At 40.4% G+C, this 12,903-nt stretch overlaps 1 protein-coding gene across 1 annotated transcript in view; it reads right to left on the minus strand.

Annotated features, from left to right (window-relative positions):
* Positions 1 to 5,153, minus strand: part of LOC128663465 (vesicle-associated membrane protein 8) — a 67,724-nt gene extending 62,571 nt beyond the window's left edge. The window contains exon 1 of the mRNA XM_053717807.1: positions 4,950 to 5,153. Coding sequence (XP_053573782.1) covers positions 4,950 to 4,964 — 15 coding nt within the window. The 5' untranslated portion in view covers positions 4,965 to 5,153. The remainder of the gene's footprint in view (positions 1 to 4,949) is intronic.
* Positions 5,154 to 12,903: the final 7,750 nt, after the last annotated feature.

The following is a 12,903-nucleotide window of genomic DNA, read 5'->3' on the forward strand; positions in this document are numbered from 1 at the left end:
AACCCGCACAGTCATTGTTGTGAATCAATGTTATGCATTGTTCTGTAAGCACAGGAATCTAACAGGTGCACATATAGATCACTGCACAATATCTGCCACTTGCTGACAATGACTAAAGCAGAGCAATGAATAGATAAAGCATAAAAAGCACATAACAATAAGCCAAGATGGTGCAAAGGAACATGAGCATCAATACACAAACTGAACCCATTATAACAAAAAAAGGTCACAATACACAAAGAATACAGTATGATGACACACGAATGCAAAGACACGTACATGCTCTGCATCATATTACCAAAAAATAAGGGGTTATATAAAACTACAAATAATATATATATGCAAAACAGAAAGAGAAGCAGTCTGCCAGGAACGAACAGCAGCATCAATAGCTTGTTCTATGGCCCGGTTGCCACCTGGTAGTAGCTTCTTTCTGCCCAATTGTGCTTTTCACAGAGGAAAACTTTCCTGTAGTATATCAGTCTGATCCCGCCGACATGGTCAGTCCAGCCCCGAAATACCAGGCAATTCTCCTCTGAACAAGGAACATGACAACACCAGACGATCGTTTCGGCCTCCTTTGGGCCTCGTCAGTGAGGTGCAGCCATATCCCTCTAAGCACATTGGGCAAGGAGTCCACGTCTGGTTTCCCCCATCACCCTTAGGGAGACTATCCCCAGGGTCATATTTACATATGCAAAACAGAATGAGAAGCAGTCTGCCAGGAACAAACAGCAGCATCAATAGCTTGTTCTATGGCCCGGTTGCCACCTGGTAGTAGCTTCTTTCTGCCCAATTGTGCTTTTCACAGAGGAAAACTTTCCTGTAGTATATCAGTCTGATCCCGCCGACATGGTCAGTCCAGCCCCGAAATACCAGGCAATTCTCCTCTGAACAAGGAACATGACAACCCCAGACGATCGTTTCGGCCTCGTCAGTGAGGTGCAGCCATATCCCTCTAAGCACATTGGGCAAGGAGTCCACGTCTGGTTTCCCCCATCACCCTTAGGGAGACTAGGAGGACGAGGCCCAAACGATCGTCTCGGGTTGTCATGTTCCTTGTTCAGAGAATTGCCTGGCATTTCGGGGCTGGACTGACCATGTCGGCGGGATCAGACTGATATACTACAGGAAAGTTTTCCTCTGTGAAAAGCACAATTTGGCAGAAAGAAGCTACTACCAGGTGGCAACCGGGCCATAGAACAAGCTATTGATGCTGCTGTTCGTTCCTGGCAGACTGCTTCTCATTCTGTTTTGTGTGTATATTATATATATATATATATATATATATATATATATATATATATATATATATATATATATATATATATATATATATATATATATATATATATATATATATATATATATATATATATATATATATATATATATATATATATATATATACATACATACACATATATACACACACACTGATGTGTGTGTTTACTAGTCAGGGTTTAAAAGCTACTAGCCCAGAGAAAAAAGGTTACTAGTCCACTCAATGTTGAAGATAGGATTTTTCAGCACTGCCTTAACCCTCTTGGACATGGAGTTCACCAGAGCTTCACAGGTTGCCACTGGAGTCCTCTTCTACTCCTCCATGAGGACATCACGGAGCTGGTGGATGTTAGAGACCTTGCGCTCCCCTACCTTCCGTTTGAGGGTGCCCCACAGATGCTCAATAGGGTTTAGGTCTGGAGAAAAGCTTGGTCAGTCCATCACCTTTACCCTTAGCTAATTTAGCAAGGCAGTGGTCGTTATGGAGGTGTGTATAAAACACATATACACATGCACCAGAAATTATTTACTGCATCACAAAAGATTTGCATTAAAAATAAAAGTAATGTGTGTTTAAACTTTAATTTTATCATCAAAATTTCTATTTTTCCGCATTCCAGGAACAAGCCCTTTGAAAAGCCTTGAGTGTTCTTTTAATCTCCTTTTCTTACCCAATAAGGCCAGATAGAAATTAGTTTTTACACATATCAAGAAATCACACCCCAGCCTCTCTGGGAATTGAAAAAGCCACAATTGTCTGATTTAAAAGGGATAGTCTAGTCAAAATTAAACTTTCATTATTTAGATAAAGTATGCAATTTTAAGCAACTTTCTAATCTACTCCTATTATACATTTTTATTAGTTCTCTTGGTATCTTTATTTGAATGTAAGGTTAGGAGCCAGTCCATTTTTGGTTTAGCATCTGGGTAGCACTTGCTGATTGGTGTCTAAATGTAGTCAGCCAATCAGCAAGCGCTACCCAGGTGCTGAACCAAAAATGGGCTGCCTCCCAAGCTTAAATTCTTGCTTTTTCAAATAAAGATACCAAAATAAGAAAATTTGTTTAAAATTAGAACATTGCTTAAAACTGCATGCTCTATCATGAAATTTTAATTTTGACTAGACTATTCCTTTAAATTACAGGAAAGGAAGGCAAAGTAAACAATAAAAAGGATAATGCAATAATTTTTGCTATGCATAATTTAATGATATGAGGAATTCAACAGTGGTTATGTGAGAGACAAGTACAAATCATATTTATATGGCACAAACAAAATTACAAATAACTGTATTATACAGATGTGGATATTGAAGCTTGGCGCACCAAAGTACATGTAATTACTATATAGACTTAGTAGCTCACATTAAAAGCTTTTATTTAACAGGAGGAATATAATCACTACCATCACACTAAACTTCAACAGGGCTCACAAGAAACAGAGGACACTAGATGTGGAAATATTGTCTGTTACAACACACAACAGTTATATCACATTCTTTCCCAATAGAAACCATATGAAAAACAAACATACAGGCACAAATACACAAAAACATGATCTTAGCCATAAATGTTGCTTTTATATAGTCTTACTAACACCAAAGAAAATACAAAATAGATTATAATTCTTGTATATAAATAGTAAAATATAGATGTACACTACATAGACTGTAACATTGCTGCATACATGTAGACTGTAAAAAGTCATATACACTATTTTGTAATTTAAAAGACTTCTTTTTTTCCCATTGGGTTTTATTTTTTTGTGGAATATTTTGCTACTTTATTAAAAATAAAAAATAAATGGGTGTCCCTAAATGTTTATTGTGGCTGGCTCCTATAGATAAGGTCATTTTGTGTTTATGGACAGTGAAAACTATTTAGGAGCTATATACACCTACCAGTTTGAAAAACAACTTTGCATTATACATTGCATTAAAAAAGGCTGCTTAACCACCTGGGTGCTAAGCTGTTATAAGTTTTTTTTTGTTTGTTTTTTAACACTGATGGAAAGGTTAGGCGATTACCTTTCAAACGGTGGGTCTTGGGGGTCTGTAGCTGCTTCTAAGCAGCATACCCCCTGCTCCTATACTTAACATTGTGAATTTTAAATAAAGTTGCGCTGTGACATCACCACACATAACGTGAAGCCCCGGCGATGCCTGTCACTATGCAGGCCCGATCGCCAGGGGAGGAGCAGGTGGGAGAGTACTAGCGACGGCTCTGAGCCGTCGTTAGCACCAGAGTGGGAAACTCTGCGACAGCACTCAAGGAGGATTGTCTAGTCAAAATTAAAGTGAATGTCAATTTTGATGCTAAAGTGCCCGGTTTTTAAAAATTGGATTAAAAACAGGGGCACTTTAATTCAACAAAATTACTAGCATTTTTTCTTCATTCTCTTTGTATCTTTATTTATAAAAACAAGAATGTAAGCTTAGGAGCTGGCCTATTTTTTGGTTGAGCACCTGGGTAGCGCTTGTGGATTGGTATCTAAATGTAGCCACTAATCAGCAAGCGCTACCCAGGTGCTGAACCAAAAAGGGGCTGGCTCCTTAGATTACACTTTTGCTTTTTCAACTAAAGATACCAAGATAACTAAGAAAAATTGATAATAGGAGTAAATTAGAAAGTTTCTTAAAATTGCCTGATCTATCTGAATAATGAAAGTTTAATTTTTACTAGACTATCCCTTTAATCAGAGAAGGCACCATGTGAACACACCCACACGGTACAAATAAAAAATACACAGCCACTTATTGGTGTGCTACTCTGTGCATGTACTTGATTGACAAGCTACTCAAAAAGGCTTGAAAACCAGCTGCTCAAGCACATTCCCGGTGCTAATCTGATCTCTGATGGGTTTTTCTGACTATGGGTTATCATATACTGGATTCACGGCCAGGGTTTTTTCAAGACAGAGGGGCAAACCTCAAATTCCTATTTACATTATTATTAATACCATTTTTGTTCACTAAAGGTCAACAAAACAGCTTCATGAAGTATCATTCATGTGTCACTGGATGTCTATGAAGAATTAATTATAGTTTATGTCTCTAGGGTTAGGTCACCAAGTATTTCACAAATACATACTGGAATCTTTGTCATAACACACGCATTTTATATACTAAATCCTCCATTAATCACAAATATACAGCTTCGCTCCTGGCACAAATTATTCAGAATGACACAAACATCTCTTTATCAGATAATCATTTCCTTCTCTTCGCTGGAGTTGGGACCTGTAATCTAATCATAAACAACTCATTCCAAAGTCCAAGCAGACAGTTCCTACTGAACCTCCTGATCCTTTTCTCTAAACTGAAGGGCAGTATTCACTAAATACATTTCATTCTGATGTACTCTTCTTCATCACCCACATTTTATATTGACCCCTCCAATTTAATCTCTTCTCACTGTGAACTACCTCTCCAACTTTTTATTTGCTTCTTTTCCAACTTTTTTTTTTTCTTAGTTATTTCTTCAATCTCAAAAGCAGCCTCACAAAGTTTTCGCAAGTTCCTGAATTCCCCTTTACCCCCAGACTCACCCGTCCCTTCATTACTGTTATCCCTCACACACGATACCACTCCCACTTCGTATCGGTGGATTGATTCCCTTATAAATTCCCCTTTTGTTGTGGTCTCTCCGCCAAGTTTTTGCACTTACCGGTCTCCTATCCATGTCTGTCTTGCTAAGAACCCCTCCTCTCACTCTCTGCTGCTGGTGAAGCGGTCTCTTCCTGTTCTCTCAGAGTTATGAAACCAGCCCTTCCTGCTAACGTCTCTCTTCCTCCTTGTGTCACTCTCTCCTCCCTCTGTTTCTAGGGGAAGGGCAGTCATTTGCTCACCTTCTACCAGGTATACAAGGCGGAGCTCCTCTTGTGCACATTCCGCTAGAGTTGTCAGTACCTATAGAAACTTATAGCTGTGTGAATGACTCGGTTTTTTTGCATACAAAGCAGCTGCAGAGGACAGATATGTTATCCTTACATCTGTTGTTATAGGGACATTCCAGCCAAAACTGAAACGTGCATCAGTGCATTTCATTTTTGAATAGAAATGTTTTTCTAATATATTTGCACTTGATGCATAACTAAGGGCTAAGCTTATTAACCCCTTCATGACAGCATCAAAGTGTTAATGCTTGCTGTAAAAAAAAAAAAAAAAAAAAAAAGTTGCCGTTACAAGCAGGTGGTTTGCTATCACTTCATTTAAACAGAAAAAAAGCCTTGGTTTATTTTATTTACTTATCAAAACTATACTTTTTTTTAAATAGATAACCTTCTAGGCCCATTTTGGTTTATTTAATTTCACCATTTCGCTGCAAAATGAGATCATATAGAAAACATTGGTTAATTTTTTCACAAACTTTTGGCTAGATTACGAGTTCTGCGTTAGCCTTAAAAAGCAGCGTTGAGAGGTCCCAACGCTGCTTTTTAACGCCCGCTGGTATTACGAGTATGGCAGGTACAGGTGTACCGTTCACTTTTCTTCCGCAACTTTTGGCTACCGCAAATCCCCTTACGTCAATTGCGTATCCTATCTTTTTAATGGGATTTGCCTAACGCCGGTATTACGAGTCTTGGAAGAAGTGAGCGGTACAGCCTCTACCTCCAAGACTCCTACCGCATAAAAAAGTCAGTAGTTAAGAGTTTTATGGGCTAACGCCGGAACATAAAGCTCTTAACTACAGTGCTACAAAGTACACTAACACCCATAAACTACCTATTAACCCCTAAACCGAGGGCCCCCCCCCACATCGCAAACACTATAATAAAATTAACCCCTAATCTGCCGCCACCTACATTATAGCTATGAACCCCTAATCTGCTGTCCCTAACATCGCCGACACCTATATTATATTTATTAACCCATAATCTGCCCCCCCCCCACGTCGTTGCCACCTACCTACACTTATTAACCCCTAATCTGCCGACCGGACATCGACGCCACTATAATAAATGTATTAACCCCTAAACCGCCTCACTCCCGCCTCGCAAACACTATAATAAATTGTATTAACCCCTAATCTGCCCTCCCTAACATCGCCGCAACCTACCTACAATTATTAACCCCTAATCTCCCGCCCCCAAAGTCGCCGCTACTATAATAAAGTTATTAACCCCTAAACCTAAGTCTAACCCTAACACCCCCCTAAGTTAAATATAATTTAAATAAAACGAAATAAATTTACTATAATTAAATAAATTATTCCTATTTAAAAATAAATACTTACTTATAAAATAAACCATAAGATAGCTACAATATAACTAATAGTTACATTGTAGCTATTTTAGGAATTATATTTATTTTACATGCAATTTTGTATTTATTTTAACTAGGTACAATAGCTATTAAATAGTTAATAACTATTTAAAAGCTACCTAGTTAAAATAATTACAAAATTACCTGTAAAATAAATCCCAACCTAAGTTACAAATATACCTAACACTACACTATCAATAAATTAATTAAATAAATTAACTACAATGATCTAAACTAAAATACAATTAAATAAACTAAACTATATTACAAAAAATCCAAACACTAAATTACAAAAAATAAAAAATATTACAAGAATGTTAATCTAATTACACCTAATCTAAGTCCCCTAATAAATTAAAAAAGACCCCCAAATAATAAAAATCCCTACCCTATACTAAATTACAAAAGTAATCAGCTCTTTTACCAGCTTTTTGCAGGGCATTGCCCCAAAGTAATCAGCTCTTTTACCTGTAAAATAAAATACAAGACTCCCCCCAACATTACAATCCACCACCCACACGCCCCTACTCTAAAACCCACCCGATCCCTCCTTAAAAAAAACCTAACACTACCCCATTGAAGATCACCCTACCTTGAGCTGTGTTCACCCAGCCGGGCACCGATGGGCCAGAAGAGGATATCTGGAGGGGCAGAAGTCTTCATCCGATCGGGGCAGAAGAGGTCCTCCATCCAGCAGAAGTCTTCATCCAAGCAGCATCTTCTATCTTCATCCATCCGGCGCGGAGCGGGTCCATCTTCAAGACATCCGACGCTGAGCATCCTCTTCTTCCGACGACTAACGACGAATGAAGTTTCCTTTAAATGACGTCATCGAAGATGGCGTCCCTCGAATTCCGATTGGCTTATAGGATTCTATCAGCCAATCGGAAATAAGGTAGGAAAAATCCAATTGGCTGATGTAATCAGCCAATCGGATTGAAGTTCAATCCGATTGGCTGATTGGATCAGCCAGTAGAATGCAAGGTCCATTCTATTGGCTGATCCAATCAGCCAATAGAATCCTATCAGCCAATCGGAATTCGAGGGACACCATCTTGGATGACGTCATTTAAAGGAACCTTCATTCATTGTTAGTCATTGGGAAGAAGAGGATGCTCCGCGTCGGATGTCTTGAAGATGGACCCGCTCCGCGCCGGATGGATGAAGATAGAAGATGCAGCTTGGATGAAGACTTCTGCTGGATGGAGGACCTCTTCTGCCCCGATCGGATGAAGACTTCTGCCGCTCTGGATGGAGGACCTCTTCTGCCCCGATCGGATGAAGACTTCTGCCGCTCTGGATGTCCTCTTCTGGCCCATCGGTGCCCGGCTGGGTGAACACGGCTCAAGGTAGGGTGATCTTCAATGGGGCAGTGTTAGTTTTTTTTAAGGGGGGATCGGGTGGGTTTTAGAGTAGGGGTGTGTGGGTGGTGGGTTGTAATGTGGGGGGTATTGTATTTTATTTTACAGGTAAAAGAGCTTATTACTTTGGGGCAATGCCCCACAAAAAGCCCTTTTAAGGGCTGGTAAAAGAGCTGATTACTTTTGTAATTTAGTATAGGGTAGGGATTTTTATTATTTTGGGGGGCTTTTTTATTTTATTAGGGGACTTAGATTAGGTGTTATTAGATTAAAATTCTTGTAATTTTTTTATTTTTTGTAATTTAGTGTTTGTTTTTTTGTAATATAGTTTAGTTTATTTAATTGTATTTTAGTTTAGATCATTGTAGTTAATTTATTTAATTAATTTATTGATAGTGTAGTGTTAGGTGTATTTGTAACTTAGGTTAGGATTTATTTTACAGGTAATTTTGTAATTATTTTAACTAGGTAGCTATTAAATAGTTATTAACTATTTAATAGCTATTGTACCTAGTTAAAATAAATACAAAGTTGCCTGTAAAATAAATATAAATCCTAAAATAGCTACAATGTAACTATTAGTTATATTGTAGCAGAGCTATCTTATGGTTTATTTTATAGGTAAGTATTTATTTTTAAATTGGAATAATTTATTTAATTATAGTAAATTTATTTCGTTTTATTTAAATTATATTTAATTTAGGGGGGGTGTTAAGGTTAGACTTAGGTTTAGGGGTTAATAACTTTATTATAGTAGCGGCAACGTTGGGGGCAGGAGATTAGGAGTTAATAATTGTAGGTAGGTTGCGGCGATGTTAGGGAGGGCAGATTAGGGGTTAATACAATTTATTATAGTATTTGCGAGGCGGGAGTGCGGCGGTTAGGGGGTAATACATTTATTATAGTGGCAGCGATGTCCGGTCGGCAGATTAGGGGTTAATAAATGTAGGTAGGTGGCGGCGACGTAGGGGGTGGCAGATTAGGGGTTAATAAATATAATATAGGTGTCGGCGATGTTGGGGGCAGCAGATTAGGGGTTCATAGGGATAATGTAGGTGGCGGCGGTGTCCGGAGTGGCAGATTAGGGGTTAATAGTATAATACAGGTGTCAGCGATAGCGGGGGCGGCAGATTAGGGGTTAATAAGTATAAGGTTAGGGGTGTTTAGACTCAGGGTTCATGTTAGGGTGTTAAGTGTAGACTTAGAAAGTGTTTCCCCATAGGAAACAATGGGACTGCATTAGGAGCTGAACGCTGCTTTTTTGCAGATGTTAGGTTTTTTTTTCCAGACAGCTCATCCCCATTGTATCCTATGGGGAAATCGTGCACAAGCACGTTTTCCATCTTACCGCTACCGTAAGCAACGCTGGTATTGAGGGTTGAAGTGGAGCTAAATTTGGCTCAATGCTCACTTTTCTGAGGCTAACGCAGCCATTCAGAAAACTCGTAATACCAGCGTTGGCTTATGGCAGCGCTGGAAAAAAAAGGAGCGTTAGCCCCGCAAGTTTTTACTGACAAAACTCATAATCTAGGCGTTTGGGTTTCTTACTGAAATGATTTACACACAACTACTGCAGTCAAAAAACAAATGGTTGTAAAAGCTTTTCCGGGGTCCCCTTTGTTCAGAAACAGCAGACAGGCATGGCTTTGTCATTATTTTTGGTAATTAGAAGGCTGCTAATTGCAGCTGCGCACTACACTTCAGGAATTCCCTGGAGTGAAGGGTTAAATAGGTAGCTTGTAAGATTAATTTTAGCTGTAGTCTATAGATTACCCTCCCACTTGACACCTCCCACCCCCTGATCCCAGACTTCTCCCAAACAACTCTCTTCTCTCCCTCACCCCCCCTCCCCCCAGGTCACCACCATCTTAGGTAAAAGCAGCTGTCAGTCTTTAGTATTTAAAACATTTTTTGTATTATTTATTTGTAAAAAAATGTTCTGTAATGAAAATCGAATTCTCGTAGTACCTGTAATGAGAGTGGGAAGTGACTTCACTGGATGGGGGCGGGGCTTATGTCCGTTATTGTCTATGTCGCAGTTACTAAGTGAGATCTATGGTACCAGATGTATACTTCTATGCTCTGCAATAAAATAGTGTTGTACCTTCTATGCTGTGTCCTGCATCTCATGACATGGTGTCAGAAGTTCTTGCCTGCACTTCTGTTTCCTGATTGATGACAATGTCGAAGTTTACCCCACCTGAGCCTTTTGATTTCTCTCAGCTTGCAGCTTGGCCCACATGGCGTCAGCAGTATCAACGCTTCAGGATTGCTTCCAAGCTGGACAAGGAAAGTGGTGAAGTACAAGTTAATTCTCTTTTATACTCTATGGGAAAAGATGTGGAGCCAGTGTTCAATGCCTTTACTTTCCAAGAAGGGGAAGAATTTGACTTTGACATAGTTATGAACAAACTTTGTGCCCAAAAGAAATGTGATTCATGAGAGGGGTTGTTTTCACAAACGTGCAAAGCGTGTGGGAGAATCTGTGGAGTCATTTGTGCGTAGCCTGTATGAACTAGCTGAATTTTGTGAGTTTGGTGTTGCTAAAGAGGAGCAAATCAGAGACAGAATAGTCATAGGAATTGCAGATGCTGAAGTCTCACTGAAGCTACAGTTAGAGGCTGATTTAACATTGGATGGGGCTATTAGGATGGCCCGCCAGAGTGAACTGGTGAAAAAGCAAAGTGCTGATCTGAGGTCTGAGAATATTGTGGATGATGTGCAGCAGTTCAGGAGAGCTGCTAGTTAAAGGGACAGTGTGAGCGGTAGACCAAGGGCAACAGATAGGCCCAGAAGCGGATGGGTGCAGCATGCCCGCTGCACACGGTGCAACCGTGCCCATGATCAGAGTGTCATATGCCCTGCTAAAGACAAAAGATGTAGAAAATGCAACCGAATGGGCCATTTTCAAGTGGTATGTGAAACTGAATATATTAAGGAGATGCAGGTGGATAGCGACCAGGAGGGTCAAGAAGTATCCTTTGTAGGGTCTGTTGTGGAACGGCCGGGTTCAGCAGAAGATTGGAGGGTTACTCTTACTGTAATGGGAGCCAAAGTTGCCTTTAAGATTGACCCAGGAGCAGACATCACTGTTATGTCCCTTGCAGCATTCATAAAACTTCCTCGACAGCCTCAGCTGGTGAAAGTTGCAAAAAAAGTCTATAGTCCTGGTGGCCGCATTGATTGTGCGGGGAAATTTCTTGCCAGCTGCGAGTACAAGCAAAGGAAATTCACCATGTGGGTGCATGTGATTAGAGGTCAGTGTGTTAACAACTTATTGAGCAGAAAAGCAGCCTGTGGTTTGGGCCTAGTAGCCAGAGTGAATGAGATCTCAGAAGATATGTTTGGTGAATTGGGCCTACTGAATTGCAACCCAGTCCGTATATCACTTAAAGGTGACGCAGTCCCATACAGCATTACCACTCCCTGTAGAATTTCCGTTCCCGCTCATGCCTCAAGTGGAGAAGGAACTTCTGCGTATGAAGAATATGGGAGTTATTGAAGAGGTTGTTGAAGCAACTGACTGGTGTTTCCCCCTATTGTGCCTGTTGCGAAGAAAAATGGGAAGGTACACATCTGCATAGTCTTGAAAAGGCTAAATGAGGCGGTGAAGAGAGAGAGATATGTGCTGTCAACTCCTGGCAGATACCTCTAGATCCAAAGTGCCGCAAAACTGACTACCTTCATTACACCGGTAGGTTGATTTTGCTTCTGCAGACTCCCCTTCAGGATATCCTCTGCTCCTGAAATCTTTCAAAAAGAAATGAGTTCTCTCCTAAGAGACCACGTGGGCACGGCAGTCGTCATGGACGACATCTTGGTGTATGGGTCTACATTGGAGGAACATGATCAGTGATTGAGCTGTGTGCTGCAGACTATTAGAGAGTCCGGGCTGAAGTTAAATAAGGAGAAATGCCATTTTAGGAAAGCTGAGTTATGTTACTTTTGGCATATCATCAATGGGAATGGCATCAAGCCAGACCCCGATAAAATTTGTGCTATTGAACAGATGAAAAGTCCTTCTGATGTACATGAGCTGAGACAAAAATTGGGCCTTGTAAATGATGTGGGCAGGTTCCTTCCAGATTTATGCACAATGCTACACCCTATCACAGAGTTGCTAAAGAAAGATGTTGCCTGGGTCTGGGGACCTTCACAGGAAAAATCTTTTATGCAGGTCAAGTTCCTGCTGGGGTCTGCCCCAGTGTTGGGGTTCTATAATCCAAAAAGACTGTGCTGATGCGAGCAGTTATGAGTTAGGGGCCTCCCTCCTGCAGTTGAATGAAAAACTACAGCCCATCGCCTATTGTTCCCGTACACTGACGGCTGCTGAGTCGAAAGAGTGTCTGGCTGCAGTTTGGGCCTGTGAGTGCTTTCAGCGTTGCCTAGCGGATTTAGAGAAATTTAGTCTGGAGACTGACCATAAACCGCTAGTCCCTCTAATCAACTCCTATGATATCGACAAAACACCCCTAAGATGCCAGAGACTTCTAATGAGGCTGCTCAGGTTCAACGTTCAGACAGTGCATGTGCTGGGGAAACAACTGGTTGTGGCAGATACACTTTCCAGGCTCCCGCTGGCTGCTGCTGAAGAATCTTCAATGGAATCAGATGTGAAGGTATATGTAGATTCAGTTCTGTCCTCCAAATCCATTTCTTCAGGGAAGCTAGAACAAATAAGAAAGGAGACATATTTAGATACAGACCTTCAAGAAGTTATTAAGTACATAAAAGAAGGTTGGCCCGAGAGTCGGGCAGCCTGGATGTCTTTAAGTTCTTACCAGTCAGAAAGGCCGCAGCTCAAGGAGCAAATAGGTTGGTGCTGTTTGTAATGATATGTACGAACTAGTACCCTTGATTTTATGCAGGACCACTCAGTCTCACACCTTACCTCGGGTTCACTAAGATCTAACTCGTGGAACCCTGTTATGCTCATAGATCTGAGGGTCACTACTGTAGGATACAGTGTGAAGATGGTATACAAAGGAACAAGGA

The sequence above is a fragment of the Bombina bombina genome, chromosome 6 (assembly GCF_027579735.1).
Source record: "Bombina bombina isolate aBomBom1 chromosome 6, aBomBom1.pri, whole genome shotgun sequence".
Classification (NCBI taxonomy): Eukaryota; Metazoa; Chordata; class Amphibia; order Anura; family Bombinatoridae; genus Bombina; species Bombina bombina.